The sequence below is a fragment of the Palaemon carinicauda genome, chromosome 8 (genome assembly GCF_036898095.1).
Source record: "Palaemon carinicauda isolate YSFRI2023 chromosome 8, ASM3689809v2, whole genome shotgun sequence".
Classification (NCBI taxonomy): Eukaryota; Metazoa; Arthropoda; class Malacostraca; order Decapoda; family Palaemonidae; genus Palaemon; species Palaemon carinicauda.
In genome coordinates, this window is record NC_090732.1 from 60,427,751 (window position 1) to 60,445,250 (window position 17,500).

Sequence of the window (17,500 nt, forward strand, 5' to 3'; positions counted from 1 at the left end):
GGAAAAAGGAAAATCAGACAGATTAAGGAAGGAATCGTAATGCAAGCAGAATGGCCGCTAGCCGTAAAGCGAAAAAAGGAAGATCAGACGGATATATGAAGGAATAGTAATGCAAGCAAAATGGCAGATAGCCGTAGAGCAGAAAAAGGAAGATCAGACGGATTTAAGAAGGAATAGTAATGCAAGCAAAATGGCAGCTAGCAGTAAAGCAGAAAAAGGAAGATCAGGCGGATTTAAGAAGGAATAGTAATGCAAGCAGAATGGCAGCTAGCCGTAAAGCGGAAAAAGGAAGATCAGACGGATTTAGGAAGGAATCATAATGCAAGCGGAATGGCAGCTAGCCATAAAGCGGAAAAAGGAAGATCAGACGGATTTAAAAAGGAATAGAAATGCAAGCAGAATGGCAGATAGCCGTAGAGCAGAAAAAAGAGGATCAGACGGATTTAAGAAGGAATAGTAATGCAAGCAGAATGGCAGATAGCCGTGAAGCAGAAATGAAGATCAGATGGATTTAAAAAGGAATAGTAATGAAAGCAGAATAGCAGCTAGCCGTGAAACAGAAAAAGGAAGATCAGACGGATTTAAGAAGGAATTGTAAAGCAAACAGAATGGCAGCTAGCCGTGAAGCAGAAAATGAAGATCAGATGGATCTAAGAAGGAATAGTAATGAAAGCAGAATGGCAGCTAGCTGTAAAGCAGAAAATGAAGATCAGATGGATCTAAGAAGGAATAGTAATGCAAGCAGAATGGCAGCTAGCCGTAAAGCAGAAAATGAAGATCAGATGGATCTAAGAAGGAATAGTAATGCATGCAGAATAGCAGATAGCCGTAAAGCAGAAAATGGAGGGTCAGATGGATTTAAGAAGGAATAGTAATACAAGCAGAATGGCAGATAACCGTAAAGCAGAAAATGAAGATCAGATGGATTTAAGAAGGAATAGTAATGCAAGCAGAATGGCAGCTAGCCATATAGCAGAAAATGAAGATCAGATGGATCTAATAAGGAATAGTAATATATGCAGAATGGCAGCTAGTTGTAAAGCAGAAAAAGGAAGATCAGACGGATTTAAGAAGGAATAGTAATGCCAGCAGAATGGCAGCTAGCTGTAAAGCAGAAAATGAACATCAGATGGATCTAAGAAGGAATAGTAATGCAAGCAGAATGGCAGCTAGCCGTAAAGCCGAAAATGAAGATCAGATAGATTTAAGAAGGAATATTAATGCAAGCAGAATGGCAGCTAGCTGTAAAGCAGAAAATGAAGATCAAATGGAATTAAGAAGGAATATTAATGCAAGCAGAATGACAGCTAGCCGTAAAGCAAAAAATGAAGATCAGATGGATTTAAGAAGGAATAGTAATGCAAGCAGAATGGCAGATAGCTGTAAAGCAGAAAATGAAGATCAGATGGATTTAAGAAGGAATAGTAATGCAAGCAGAATGGCAGCTACCCATAAAGCAGAAAATGAAGATCAGTTGGATTTAAAAAGGAATATTAATGCAAGCAGAATGGCAGCTAGCCGTAAAGCAGAAAATGTAGATCAGATGGATTTTAGAAGGAATAGTAATGCAAGCAGAATGGCAGATAGCTGTAAAACAAAATATGAAGATCAGACGGATTTAAGAAAGAATATTAATGCAAGCAGAATAGCAGATAGCTGTAAAGCAGAAAAAGAGAGATCAGATGGATTTAAGAAAGAATAGTTATGCATGCAGAATAGCAGAAAATGAAGATCAGATGGATATAAGAAGGAATAGTAATGCAAGCAGAATGGCAGCTAGCCGTAAAGCCAAAAATGAAGATCAGATGGATTTAAAAAAAAATATTAATGCAAGCAGAATGGCAGCTAGCCGTAAAGCAGAAAATGAAGATCAGATGGATTTAAGAAGGAATAGTAATGCAAGCAGAATGGCAGATAGCCGTAAAGCAAAAAATGTAGATCAGATGGATTTAAGAAGGAATATTAATGCAAGCAGAATGGCAGCTAGACATACAGCAGAAAATGAAGATCAGATGGATTTAAGAAGAAATAGTAATGCAAGCAGAGTAGCAGCTAGTTGTAAAGCAAAAAATGAAGATCAGACTGATCTAAGAAGGGATAGTAATACAAGCAGAATGGCTGCTAGCCATAAAGCAGAAAATGAAGACCAGACGGATCTAAGAAAAAATAGTAACGCACGCAGAATGGCAGCTAGCCGTAAAGCAGAATATGAAGATCAGACTGATCTAAGAAGGAATAGTAATGCAAACAGAATGGCAGCTAGCCGTAAAGCAGGAAATGAAGATCAGATGGATCTAAGAAGAAATAGTAATGCAAGCAGAATGGCAGCTAGCTGTGAAGCAAAAAATGTAGATCACATTTATTTAAGAAGGAATAGTCATGCAAGCAGAATGGCAGCAAGCTGTAAAGCAGAAAATTTAGACCATACAGATCTAAGAAGGAATTGTAATGCAAGCAGAATAACAGCAAGCTGTAAAGCAGAAAATGAAGATCAGATGGATCTAAGAAGGAATAGTAATGCAAGCAGAATGGCAGATAGCCGTAAAGCAGAAAATGAAGTTCAAACGGATCTAAGAAGGAATAGTAATGCAAGCAGAATGGCAGATAGCCGTAAAGCAGAAAATGAAGATCAGATGGATCTAAGCAGGAATAGTAATGCAAGCAGAATGGCAGATAGCCATAAAGCAGAAAATGAAGATCGGATGGATCTAAGAAGGAATAGAAATGCAAGCAGAATGGCAGATAGCCGTAAAGCAGAAAATGAGGATCAGATGGGTCTAAGAAGGAATAGTAATGCAAGCAGAATGGCAGATAGCCGTAAAACAGGAAATGAAAATCAGATGGATCTAAGAAGGAATAGTAATGCGAGCAGATTGGCAGCTAGCCGTGAAGCAGAAAAAGGAAGATCAGATGGATCTAAGAAGGAATAGTAATGCAAGCAGAATGGCCGCTAGCCGTGAAGCAAAAAATGAAGATCAGATGGATCTAAGAAGGAATAGTAATGCAAGCAGAATGGCAGCTATCCGTAAAACATTAAATGAGGATCAGAAGAATCCTAGAAGGAATAGTATTGCAAGCAGGATGGCAGCTAGCTATAAAGCAGAAGATGGAAGATCAGATGGATCTAAGAAAGAATAGTAATGCAAGCAGAATGGCAGATAGCTGTAAAGAAGAAAATGAAGATCAGATGGATCTAAGAAGGAATAATAATGCAAGCAGAATGGCAGCTAGCTGTAAAGCAGAAAAAGGAAGATCAGACGGATTTAAGAAGGAATAGTAATAGAAGCATAATGGCAGCTAGCTGTAAAGCAGAAAATGAAGATCAGATGGATTTAAAAATGAATAATAATGCAAGCAGAATGGCAGATAGCCGTAAGGCAGAAAATGAAGATCAGATGGATTTAAGGAGGAATATTAATGCAAGCCGAATGGCAGCTAGCCGTAAAGCAGAAAATGAAGATCGGATGGATTTAAGAAGGAATATTAATACAAGCAGAATGGCAGCTAGCCGTAAAGCAGAAAATGAAGATCAGGTGGATTTAAGAAGGAATAGTAATGCAAGCAGAATGGCAGATAGCCGTAAAGCAGAAAATGAAGATCAGATGGATTTAAGAAGGAATATTAATGCAAGCAGAATGGCAGCTAGCAGTAAAGCAGAAAATGAAGATCATATGGATTTAAGAAGGAATAGTAATGCAAGCAAAATGGCAGATAGCTGTAAAGCAGAATATGAATATCAGACGGATTTGAGAAGGTATAGTACTGCAAACAGAATGGCAGCTAGCTGTAAAGCAGAAAATGAAGATCAGGTGGATCTAAGAAGGAATAGTACTACAGGCAGAATGGCAGCTAGCCGTAAAGCAGAAAATGAGGATCAGATGGATCTAAGAAGGAATAGTAATGCAAGCAGAATGGCAAATAGCCGTAAAGCAGAAAATGAAGATCAGATGGATCTAAGCAGGAATAGTAATGCAAGCAGAATGGCAGATAGCCGTAAAGCAGAAAATGAAGATCGGATGGATCTAAGAAGGAATAGTAATGCAAGCAGAATGGCAGCTAGCCGTAAAGCAGAAAATGAGGATCAGATAGATCTAAGAATTAATAGTAATACAAGCAGAATGGCAGATAGTCGTAAATCAGGAAATGAAGATCAGATGGATCTAAGAAGGAATAGTAATTCAAGCAGAATGGCAGATAGCCGTAAAGCAGAAAATGAAGTTCAGACGGATCTAAGAAGGAATAGTAATGCAAGCAGAATAGTAGCTAGCCGTAAAGCAGAAAATGAAGATCGGATGGATCTAAGAAGGAATAGTAATGCAAGCAGAATGGCAGCTAGCCGTAAAGCAGAAAATGAGGATCAGATGGATCTAAGAATGAATATTAATACAAGCAGAATGGCAGATAGTCGTAAAGCAGGAAATGAAGATCAGATGGATCTAAGAAGGAATAGTAATGCAAGCAAAATGACAGATAGCTGTAAAGCAGAATATGACGGTCAGACGGATTTAAGAAGGTATAATTAATGCAAGTAGAATAGCAGATAGCTGTAAAGCAGAAAATGAAGATCAGATGGATTCAAGAAAGAATAGTAATGCAAGCAGAATAGCAGAAAATAAAGATCGGATGGATATAAGAAGGAATAGTAATGCAAGCAGAATGTCAGATAGCCGTAAAGCAGAAAATGAAGATCAGGTGGATTTAAGAAGGAATAGTAATGCAAGCAGAATGGCAGCTAGCCGTAAAGCAAAAAATGAAGATCAGATGGATTTAAGAAGGAATAGTAATGCAAGCAGAATGGGAGATAGCCGTAAAGCAAAAAAAGTAGATCAGATGGATTTAAAAAGGAATAGTAATGCAAGCAGAATGGCAGCCAGACATGTAGCAGAAAATGAAGATCAGATGGATTTAAGAAGGAATAGTAATGCAAGCAGAATGTCAGATAGCCGTAAAGCAGAAAATGAAGATCATGTGGATTTAAGAAGGAATATTAATGCAAGCAGAATGGCAGCTAGCCGTAAAGCAAAAAATGAAGATCAGACAGATCTAAGAAGGAATAGTAATGCAAGCAGAATGGCTGCTAGCCGTAAAGCAGAAAATGAAGACCAGACGGATCTAAGAAAAAATAGTAACGCACGCAGAATGGCAGCCAGCTGTGAAGCAGAAAATGAAGATCAGACTGATCTAAGAAGGAATAGTAATGCAAGCAGAATGGCAGCTAGCCGTAAAGCCGGAAATGAAGATCAGATGGATCTAAGAAGGAATATTAATGCAAGCAGAATGGCAGCTAGCTGTTAAGCAGAATATGAAGATCAGATGGATCTAAGAAGGAATAGTAATGCAAGCAGAATGGCAGCTAGCCGTAAAGCAGAAAATTTAGACCATACAGATCTAAGAAGGAATAGTAATGCAAGCAGAATAGCAGCAAGCTGTAAAGCCGAAAATGAAGATCGGATGGATCTAAGAAGGAATAGTAATGCAAGCAGAATGGCAGATAGCCGTAAAGCAGAAAATGAAGTTCAAACGGATCTAAGAAGGAATAGTACTGCAAACAGAATGGCAGCTAGCCGTAAAGCAGAAAATGAAGATCAGATGGATCTAAGAAGGAATAGTAATGCAGGCAGAATGGCAGCTAGCCATAAAGCATTAAATGAGGATCAGATGGATCTAAGAAGGACTAGTAATGCAAGCAGAATGGCAAATAGCCGTAAAGCAGAAAATGAAGATCAGATGGATCTAAGCAGGAATAGTAATGCAAGCAGAATGGCAGATAGCCGTAAAGCAGAAAATGAAGATCGCATGGATCTAAGAAGGAATAGTAATGCAAGCAGAATGGCAGCTAGCTATAAAGCAGAAAATGAGGATCAGATGGATCGAATAATTAATAGTGATACAAGCAGAATGGCAGATAGTCGTAAAGCAGGAAATGAAGATCAGATGGATCTAAGAAGGACTAGTAATGCAAGCAGAATGGCAGATAGCCGTAAAGCAGAAAATGAAGTTCAGACGGATCTAAGAAGGAATAGTAATGCAAGCAGAATAGTAGCTAGCCATAAAGCAGAAAATGAAGATCGGATAGATCTAAGAAGGAATAGTAATGCAAGCAGAATGGCAGCTAGCCGTAAAGCAGAAAATGAGTATCAGATGGATCAAATAATGAATAGTAATACAAGCAGAATGGCAGATAGTCGTAAAACAGGAAATGAAGATCAGATGGATCTAAGAAGGAATAGTAATGCAAGCAGAATGGCAGATAGCCGAAAAGCAGAAAATGAAGTTCAGACGGATCTAAGAAGGAATAGTAATGCAAGCAGAATAGCAGATAGCCGTAAAGCAGAAAATGAAGATCGGATGGATCCAAGAAGGAATAGTAATGCAAGCAGAATGGCAGATAGCTGTAAAGCAGGAAATGAAGATCAGATGGATTTAAGAAGGAATAGTATTGCAGGCAGATTGGCAGCTAGCCGTAAAGCAGAAAAAGGAAGATCAGGTGGATCTAAGAAGGAATAGTAATGGAAGCAGATTGGCAGCTAGCTGTAAAGCAGAATATGAAGATCAGATGGATCTAAGAAGGAATAGTAATGCAAGCAGAATGGCAGCTAGCCGTAAAGCAGAAAATGAGTATCAGATGGATCAAATAATGAATAGTAATACAAGCAGAATGGCAGATAGTCGTAAAGCAGGAAATGAAGATCAGATGGATCTAAGAAGGAATAGTAATGCAAGCAGAATGGCAGATAGCCGAAAAGCAGAAAATGAAGTTCAGACGGATCTAAGAAGGAATAGTAATGTAAGCAGAATGGCAGATAGCCGTAAAGCAGAAAATGAAGATCGGATGGATCCAAGAAGGAATAGTAATGCAAGCAGAATGGCAGATAGCTGTAAAGCAGGAAATGAAGATCAGATGGATTTAAGAAGGAATAGTATTGCAGGCAGATTGGCAGCTAGCCGTAAAGCAGAAAAAGGAAGATCAGGTGGATCTAAGAAGGAATAGTAATGGAAGCAGATTGGCAGCTAGCTGTAAAGCAGAAAATGAAGATCGGATGGATCTAAGAAGTAATAGTAATACAAGCAGAATAGCAGCTAGCTGTAAAGCAGTAAATGAAGATCAGATGGATCTTAAAAGGAATAGTAATGCAAGCAGAATGGCAGCTAGCCGTAAAGCATTAAATGAGGATCAGATGGATCTAAGAAGGAATAGTAATGCAAGCAGAAGGGCAGATAGCCGTAAAGCAGAAAATGAAGATCATATGGATCTAATAAGGAATAGTAATGCAAGCAGAATGGCAGCTATCTGTAAAGCAGAAATGAAGATCAGATGGATCTAAGAAGGAATAGTAATGCTAGCAGAATGGCAGATAGCCGTAAAGCAGAAAATGCGGAGCAGATGGATCTAAGAAGGAATAGTAATGCAAGCAGAATGGCAGGTAGCCGTAAAGCAGAAAATGAAGATCAGATGGATCTAAGAAGGAATAGCAATGCAAGCAGAATGGCAGCTAGACGCCAGGCAGAAGATGAAGAGCAGATGAATTTAAGAAGACACACCAATTAATATTATTGTTATCACTTCCTAAGCTACAACCCTAGTTAAAAAAGCAGGATGCTATAAGCTCAGGGACTCCAAAAGGGAAAATAGCCCAGTGAGGAAAGTAAACAAAGAAATAAGAGAAGTAAATAACAATTAAAATCAAATATTTTATGAACAGTGACAGCATTAAAGTAAATATTTCATATATAAACTATAAAAACTTGAACTAAATAAGAGGAAAAGAAATAAGAGGAAATAGTGTGTACGAGTGTACCCTCAAGCAAAAGCACTCTAACCCAAGACAGTGGATGGCCATGGTACAGAGGTTATGGCACTACCCAAGACTAGAGAACAATGGTTTGATTTTGGAGTGTCCTTCTAGATGAGCTTCTTACCATAGCTAAAGAATCTCTTCTACCCTCGCCAAGAGAAAAGTAGCCATTGAACAATTATAGTGCAGTAGTTAACCCCTTGAGAGAAGATTTGTTTGGTAATCTCAGTTCTGTAAAATGTACGATGAGAGAGAATATGTAAAGATTAGGCCAGCCTATTCTGTGTATGTGCGGGCAAAGGGAAAATGAACCGTAGCCAGAGAGAAGGATCCAATGTAGTACCGTCTGGCCAGTCAATGGACCCAATAAAACCCTCTACTACCTACCAAGCAGAGGAGCAGCTAGACGTGAAACCGAAGATTTGCCCTTTTTTCCATTTTAAAGATAACGTCAAATCAAATTGACAGATTTTTATGAAATTTCCACCATAGATAGATCTTAGGCCATGAACGACTCCATTAACCCTAGGCGAAGATCAGAAATCTCAGTATTCTTTATTATTATTATTATTATTATTATTATTATTATTATTATCATTATTATTATTATTATTGTTGTTGTTGTTGTTGTTGTTATTGATGTTGCTATTTCCAATGATAATAATTATAATGATATTAATAATGACCATACCAAAAATTCTTCAATTAATTTCTTCAAAATAACTTTTGGCAAAGACGATCATCGCAATACTTTCTGCAGTAAATTCACAAACCTTAAAGTGGATGGAAGTTAGGAAGAGGCAGAAGGGAACTGAGTCCCTCCTAATAACAAGACGTCTTACTGCCCTAGGAAGACAATTAAAACTAAGAAGGTAGACTGAAAAAAAAAACAAAAAAACTTTTTTATTTTTTTTTTAAATCAAAATGGTAGGGTATGCATTCTATAGTACATCTTTTGATGAGTTTCTCCCATAGGTTTCAACTAAATATCTCCCTCCTCCCCGATTTTTAATCAATATTTTCCGATATGAAAAAAAGACTTCGGTTAAAACCTAAAGGCTCTCGTGGCTTTTTTACCAAATGGCAAAGAAATAAAAAATAAAATCAATCACAGATAAATTCTCCACAAAAGTTACCATATAAATTTTTTATATAAAAATTAAGTTACTGATTTTCAATGAACTTTGCAAATGGAGAATACACACACGACATATATAAGAAAAATTCAGAAATTAAAAATAGAAGACAATAATTTACAAATTTCCTATGGTATGTTTAAAGCAAAATTTAACGAGGAATTTACAGGTTTTTAAATGAAAGAAGTCTGACAATAAATAAGGAAAAGTACATCTATTATAGGAAAACTCACTTTTGAGATATCGGCTGACAGTTTGTGAAAAAGAAAGATCACTAAAAATCAACATAAAGCATAATAAATAATTACATTGCGTTTTTGACATTCTTGGGGTTACCTTTATGATACCTGGCTCCCTTTCGTATGGTTTTCACTTATTCATTATAAGTGATATTATAATAAAAGATCAGTTATATTTTCTCATATTTTATACTTTTTGATGCGAGAAATTGAAAAAAAAAAAAATTCACCCATGTCTAGATGAGATAGAGCTTTGAAATTTTACATCTAACAAGAGCACTCGATCCGCATATCATTGATGACGAAAATTGATATTCGTAAATTTCACCCGAAATTGCCATTTTTTCCAGTCGCCCTTAATTATAATGATATCAATAATGACAATACCAAAGTGCTTGAATTAATTTCATATCTGAAAGGGCAAAAAGTTATTAGCAAAGGAAGCTGCGCTGTGTGTAAATGAGAATGATCTACCTGGCGTTTTTTTCCCAGACAAAATAACTTTAATCGAAAGTAAGAAACAGTGAGTAAAATTCAAAAAAAAAAATCTTTTACTTCTATTTTTTATATATATATTTAATCTTCTTTAACTGACAACGGTTAACCGTCAGTACTGTCAGGTGTAAATACAACTGCTACAGATGGAAATGTTCCATAAGAAGACAAAACGTTACAAAAGCAAATTATGGACGTCTTTGGTGACAGTTACGTTAAAAATTAATGATATACGCCAATGTCTAAAAGTAAGCTTTATTTCTATAAATGAATATGAAATAGGCTAAGCTTCACATCAGGATCTTTCAGAATTCGTTCCTTTGAATTATATTATATTATTCTTAAAGAAATATTTCAGGAGGGAGTAAAATAGAGGCCAGCTCTATGACACACGATTGTTTGTTGCTCAACATAAGAAAGAGTTAAATTTGCTAGGAATATCTTAAGGATGTCTCCGTGAAAAACCCAACATCAAGCGGAGTTAAACTTTTAGATAAATCTGGACAGATTATTAACTATACTGAAGCAGAATAAATATAAACAAACATTATAGACATGACAGTATGCAACCTGATGTTCTCCTTTAGCTTTCATGTTTGTGCACAGGCAATGTACTTGGAGAGTTAGTGAAATTACCAAAACTCCATACAATGCAAAGTGAGAATCTATTACCACAGCAAATTATCAATCTACAAAGAAAAAGAAAATACCACTTAGATGATTGTGTCGGCTAATTCTTCACAAAAAGAAAAACAAACAAGAGTGCAAGTATAGAGGGTAGTAATAAGACCTACTAAGTAGAAATCTAGGACCATATAAGCAGAGATCTTCCATATTAGCATTCCCTTCTTTATCATGCTTATCGCCCAGAGAACATTTAGCCTAAACAGAGAATTACCCATACATATATTTTATTCTGTTCTTACAAAATGGCATACTGTACCTGTGAATGGAATAGAATATTCTGGTTTGTCGGGACCATTTCCCACAGACATTATTCTGATTTATGGAAAACAAGGAATAGCCGCCCATTAAACTTGAGAGGAAGACAATGTGAGGATCAGTGAACCATATCTTGTGATAACTAAAGTGTTATAATAATATAGATGCAAAGGCAAGTGACCTCAAAATTAAGATAATTTTCTCATCTGTTAACTGTGTTATATCACATTGACATTATTTGGATCACCAGGATACTTCTTGAGTCGACGGAGTAACCTGAGAAGATACTCAATACTGATGCTTGACTTCTTGCTTTTGGGGTTTTTATATGAGGGGCTCAGAACTTCATTATTCACTGTAATGGAGCATTCAACATGTAAGATGATTCAGCAACATGGATTTTGTCCATGAGCTCATGATTTTATGGTAGATTTTTGTCAAGTTTTGGAAGTTTTCATTGACAAGCACATTATTATTATTATTATTATTATTATTATTATTATTATTATTGTTGTTGTTGTTGTTGTTGTTGTTGTTGTTATTATGGTTCTTATCATTATTATTATTATTATTATTATTATTATTATTACTATAATTATTATTGTTGCTATTATTATTATTATTATTATTATTATTATTATTATTATTATTATTATTATTATTATTATCATTATTATTATTATTATTATTATTATTATTATTATTATATACTAAGCCCCACCATAGTTCAAAAGACATAACACTAGCAACCTAAGAGCCCTAATAAAAGAGGAGCACAAAACAAAGAAAGTATTATATATAATTAACAAAATGTAAAATATATACACACACACACACACATATATATATATATATATATATATATATATATATATATATATATATATATATATATATATATATATATATATATATATATATATATATATATTAATAACATGAACTGCGGAATAAGATCCGTGTCAGTCTCCAAGTAAGAAGGAGTATTCATACTAAATTTGAGCATGTGATGTTTCACAATTTAAACACGATTAGGAAGATCATTCCACAATTTGGTGTCAGCAGTAATAAAAATTCTGGAATACTCTTGAATGTTACAGAAATAAAGGAAGGTTTTTCCGAATTTAATGCCTATCCAGAACCTAATATTGGATGTTATTACCTGAGAAGACCTGAATGCAGTGCTTAGTTATAGTTATGACAAGATTTATTCAGTACGCATAATGAGTGTTATTCAGACCATAAGGTATTTAACAAACAAAAAATCAACAGTAGAAATCCATTCAGGAGAAAAATATTCAAAGTAAGGAACAGAAGCATAAACAAAATTCCTTAGTATAGACATATCTCCAAAAATTTTGAAAGACTCTCGGTGTACCAGATTTTGTAATAATTATATGAAAGATAAACCATGGCTTGGAAGGGAATTCAAAATCAAAAATGAAATTGATAATTCTACATTAGAAGTGTATTGTTTAGAAAACCTGTCAATGGGAGAGGGATGTCCAAGGACCTAGAATAATTCGCAATTATACTGTTAGTTATGGTTTACTTCATTCTTCGTGTACTAATTCTGGCCATTTCTCTGTACGAGATCAAGCAACCACAGGTCTGTGTATTCAAGAGATTGGATTAATGCAGTGCCATTTACAGTTTATAACTTTTTTCTCGTGACTGTCTTACAAATAGCAAACAGAAGTAAGAACACCTAAAAAAGTTGTTGCATGGCGATTAATCCACCGTCTTGAAAGTATTGTTTGCCTACTTTCTTTTGAACTGTCTACGTCAGTTTCTTCATCTTTTGGAAGAGGATGAGTATACGTTGTAGCTAGTACTGTGATTACGGTATTTGTCACAGGTAACAGTTCATCTAAAGATAATCCTGTACCTACTGCCCAGTACATTTACAACTGTGAACACCAAAATATTTTTCTGATAGTAAATTTATCTTTTCAGCAATTAAGATCATACTTTCCCTATCTTTACTCTGAACAACAGGGTCATGTATACATAGGACGCAGATAAAATCATTATTAATTAGAACTATAGTGAAGATATATTCAATCTTTGTAAAACCATACTTAACATGCTATTTACAGCCTATACCATTTCTATAATCTCTTAATATTCCAAGTTTCCATTCAGTGACATTTACAATCCTTTAATACGGTGAAAGTTGTTTTTATGATACATTTTCTTGTAGGCCACGTTACAAATCTGAAAATATTAAATTAAAATCTATTTTTTCCTACCTTTTCATCAGGCAACGACTGATCTCTATGGAAAATGCACTAAAACACATTCTGGAACCTCAGCAGCTGCACCGGAAGCCGCTGGAGTTTTTGCTCTTGCTCTTGAAGCTAAGTGAGTTCATTACTGACTACCTGATATGTCATACTACTTTTGTCTGTGCTGGTCTTCATACTTGTTCTTTATATTGTTTGGGTGTATAAAAGTGATCGTAATTCCTATCACTGGAACTGATGTAAGCTTTTTAAAATGGCCTTTACTCCATGTCTCAAAATGGAGAAGAAATTTTCAGTTAATATATTTTTTTTTAACTTTGCAAGATTCAGTTTATGGGATTATATAACCGTGATAAAGACCAAGCTTTTTACGCAGCTTTATTCCCAACACTTCAGTGATGTTAAGGCCATATAAGATGGTTCCATTACTGATATTTAGTAAAACGTAACATCGGTTCTTTAAAATATATTGTCGAGTACAAACACATTAATTTACGGGGATGAGCATACTTCACAATAAACTTTCTTCCTTAAATGTCAGTTACTCTTTCCTGCCTATATTTACGTCTATAATCTGTACATTTTTCAGCCCCCAACTGACATGGCGTGATATTCAGCATCTGACTGTTCTTACTAGCAAAAGGAATTCTCTTTTCGATGCTAAGAGGAGATTCGCATGGCACATGAATGGCGTTGGACTAGAATTTAATCATCTCTTTGGGTTTGGTGTATTGGATGCAGGTGCTATGGTTGCTTTAGCTAAGGACTGGGTAACAGTCCCTCCCCGGTATCATTGTCAAGCAGGAATATTCGCAACCCATAAGTAAGACTTGCATTCCGTTATAGTCTATAATCAAACTTTTTTTTTTTTTTTTTTTTTTTAAATGATTTCAATGAATTATCCATTGTGAGTTAAACATTAATTATGAATCTTGAAAAAGAATCTGCTCTATGTTTCAGATAACATTACCTGATAAAAACTAATAACATTAACTTTCATACACTGTTTCAGGCAAATAGCTGTTAACAAATCGGTTGTAATGGAAATAGAGACAGACGCTTGTGCAGGCACGGAAACAGAGGTCAACTACTTAGAACACGTGCAAGCTGTCATCACTTTGAATGCTACTCGACGAGGGGATGTTGAGCTTTTTGTGGTCTCTCCAATGGGAACAAAGTATGTTCATTATCCATGGTTCACTTTATTCTTGACTTTTGATACTAGTTGCACGTAGATATTGATAATGCTACAATTAAGGATGGTATAATCAAATAGGGAGGAGGTATCAAAAATATAATATATAGAGAAAAAATTATATAATCCTATTGTGAATGAAATAAAATTAGATAACTTCAGAGGAGAATTGGGTCATTGGCTGCCATCTGAATTGAATGAGAAATAAAATATGAAAGCTTCAGTAGAGTGATGACCCATTCATTGCCATTTGAGGTGCATACCCCTTTAATTGTTGAATCAGGAAATCAGGAATAATTTCAGCAGATACAATTTGTTTTCCTTTCCATGATTCCTTAATTATGTGTTTGACCCTCAATTTCCAGATCCATGATTCTCAGTCAACGTCCTAACGATGATGATGGCCGTGATGGATTTACAAAGTGGCCCTTCATGACTACCCACACTTGGGCTGAAAATCCTCGAGGAAAATGGAGATTAGAAGTAAGTTTAGTGTTATTCTTAGTTCACAATGGAATCTAGAACTCACTTTTTCATAGGTTCAGACGTCAAATAGCTTAGATACTTGAGTATGGACTTCCTTTGAAGTATGTGCGGTTATTCCCTCGTTAGTGAGGCTGGTTTTACAAGGCTATTTATCTGAAGGGAAAACATTCAGCACCTCAGCTAGTTTTGTAGATGTTGCTAGTAACTTTTCTGTTCTTGGTATTGTATGAAAACATATTTTACCTTAGTTTTAGATCTATTATATTTAGAAATTATCTCCCTTCCCCTTTAAAGTCTATAAAACAGATTTTATTTTTTTGGTTTTATCGTCCTAAATACACTTGTTGAATCTTACTTCTTTATAGGGCATAAATTAAGTTTTTTTTTATTATCAAGCTAAAAGGTCCGTTAACATGATAAGGATCGTTTTTAATTAATCCTATTTTTGAAAACGTCTTGCAAATAGATTAGACTTATACTCAACAAGAAAAAACTTCACAGCCTTTGTGATGTGCACAGTTCTGTTTCTAGAGCTGTTAACGTAATTCATGGGAAACGTTCACGACATTTTATTCGTTTAGCAAAGGCAACCAAGGTTTCTATGAACACCAAAATGGTCAATACTTACATTTGACGAGGCTAATTTAGATCATTCACATTTGTCTACTTCGAATTCAGCGATTTTTATCACAGAAAACATTAAGTCCTCACTGGGTGTAATTTTTTGAATTAAAAAAGTAGGAATAACTTTACCGCAAAACTGCGATGGGAAACTGTGGTCTGTTGGGTTCAATTTTGAGGGCATGACCTTTCACCAGCCCCTATGTGGACGATTTTTGGAGGAGGGGAAATTAAGAAAAAAAGTATTTTAAGACTAAAACATCCCCGACAATAGATCATAAATTTCTGAGCTGAAACTATAACAGACATCAGGGATAAGGTACGCGTCGCCCATTTGAAGATAAAAAATGTCTCGAATAAAACTTGAGGTAAGGTAATCTAGATTTTAGAATAAATTTCATCATTGCTTCGAATAATATGTCCTTAAATCATAAAAAGAAAAACTATCTAATCAAATTTTTTCGGATCAATAGACATTCCTTTTACTTACTCGGTGATAACAATAATGATAAAAGCATTTAAATTTTGCCTGTTTAATTATCAATGAGAAAATCTACTGAAATTCCGATAGGCAGATCCATGAAGGACTTACTGATTTTGTCCCGTGAAAGAAACGTAATAGAAAGATGTCCTTCATTGTTTATCCTTCAGTGTGAATAGAGTTGTGAATGAAGAGGGGTTTTTAATGAACTACGAAAAATGAATCGTTTTACACAACAGCAAACGAAAATAGGAAAGGCCTCTTATTTCTAAAGAGTTATGTTACTCATTTTTCGTAAAGTGACTTTCAATACTACAAACTTCTTAGAAGGGCGGCAGACATAGGATGTTTGTTTGTTATCACCTGCTGCGAGTGTTGTCAGGCCAAATGCGATACATTTCGTACAAAATTATTGAAAAGTAGCTAGAAAGTATCCCGGTATATGAGTTACGTCAATTTCCATTTATTTCATAAATATTTGAGGTATAAGTATTATTTTTATTAATTTCCATGACCACGGTACCCCTCTTAGCTGTGATTGCATTTCCAGATTGTTTAGAAGTTAAATTTATTTATTTGCCATTTAATTACAATCCGGACAACTTGAGTTAGTGAAAAATAACAGCAGTTTTGTTTATAAAAATAAGTTACTCCAAGAAATTACTCTTTCAAAATTGGTGTTTTTCCATAGTATTAATATGGATTCTCAAAATGTATCTTTTAATCTTTACTGTCTTGCGCAAATGCAGTTTTTATATATAATTTCTTGCCCCAAAACACTATGCCATTTGTGGGTATTCCTTCGGGAAATATTGACTTTTAGCTAAGAGATAATAGAATATGCAATTGATTTTCTATTTCCCTAATCTGGGGTTTATCACTTTTTCCTAAGGTAGTAAAACAGACGACTGTCGTCTTAGATTTAAACAAACATTTGGATCTTTTTTTCTAATTTCAACGTCTGCTGGGACACATGGAAAAGATTCATACATCCTTTCTCAGAAATTCGAAGCATTAAGTTTGTACGATTAATGTTTGTACTTAGAAATGTATATCCATACAGAACATTATGAGGAAAGCGAAGGGGATGTTGCATTAATAACCTTGAACGATTTCCAAACGTATAAAAGGAAAATTAAGGATCGACGGTCATTCAAAAGTCGCTTAATCTGCTACTCGTCTCACAGTCTGGCAACGCTGCCTACTACAGGTATTGATGAATAATTGGAATAGCACCTTTACAAGAAACACTGTCATTGAGAGTTTAGTTATTCTTAGACAAACGTAAACTCCCATCTTCGTTTTGTTCAAGGTGCGTCACTTCAAAGGCAACTATTTTTTGTAGGATGTAGTTGGAACAAAATAGAAAAAAGCACATAATGCAGATATGTCAAGGATTTTCACAGCTTACATGAAGTATAAGAATTTTGGGTACAGGAAAATTCCACTATATGTTTGTTTATCAAGGAAGATGGTCTTTGATATCGAATTAATTTAAAACATTAACCTTCTGCCTTTATTCAAAGACTTAGTTTCTGTTAATATGAAAAACTCATCATCACCATTTCATTTCTCCTGGGCTTTCCCAATTTTGAACATTTGTCCAGATCTACCAGTAGTATAACAAAATTCTGTCATCATATGATTGATTTCTACAAAAGAGCATGGAATGAGAATAGTGGAAAATCTCAGTTATTAATTCTGATAATGATTCAGTTAAGTAGAGACATTTTCATTACTTAAATGCTTTCTTCATGAGAAGGCCGGAAAATTCACAATTATCGCCGTTTTCTTTGCATAAGATCTAGTAAAAGATTTGATATTTAAAAGAACTTTCTTTCACCATTAGCACTGTCAAAAATA

The 17,500-nt window shown here is 35.1% G+C and overlaps 1 protein-coding gene across 1 annotated transcript in view; it reads left to right on the forward strand.

The window, feature by feature from the left end:
- Window positions 1-17,500, forward strand: part of amon (amontillado) — a 541,981-nt gene that overhangs the window by 517,752 nt on the left and 6,729 nt on the right. Inside the window, exons 10-13 of the mRNA XM_068377776.1 lie at window positions 12,872-12,972; window positions 13,444-13,677; window positions 13,867-14,031; window positions 14,415-14,532. Coding sequence (XP_068233877.1) covers window positions 12,872-12,972; window positions 13,444-13,677; window positions 13,867-14,031; window positions 14,415-14,532 — 618 coding nt within the window. The remainder of the gene's footprint in view (window positions 1-12,871; window positions 12,973-13,443; window positions 13,678-13,866; window positions 14,032-14,414; window positions 14,533-17,500) is intronic.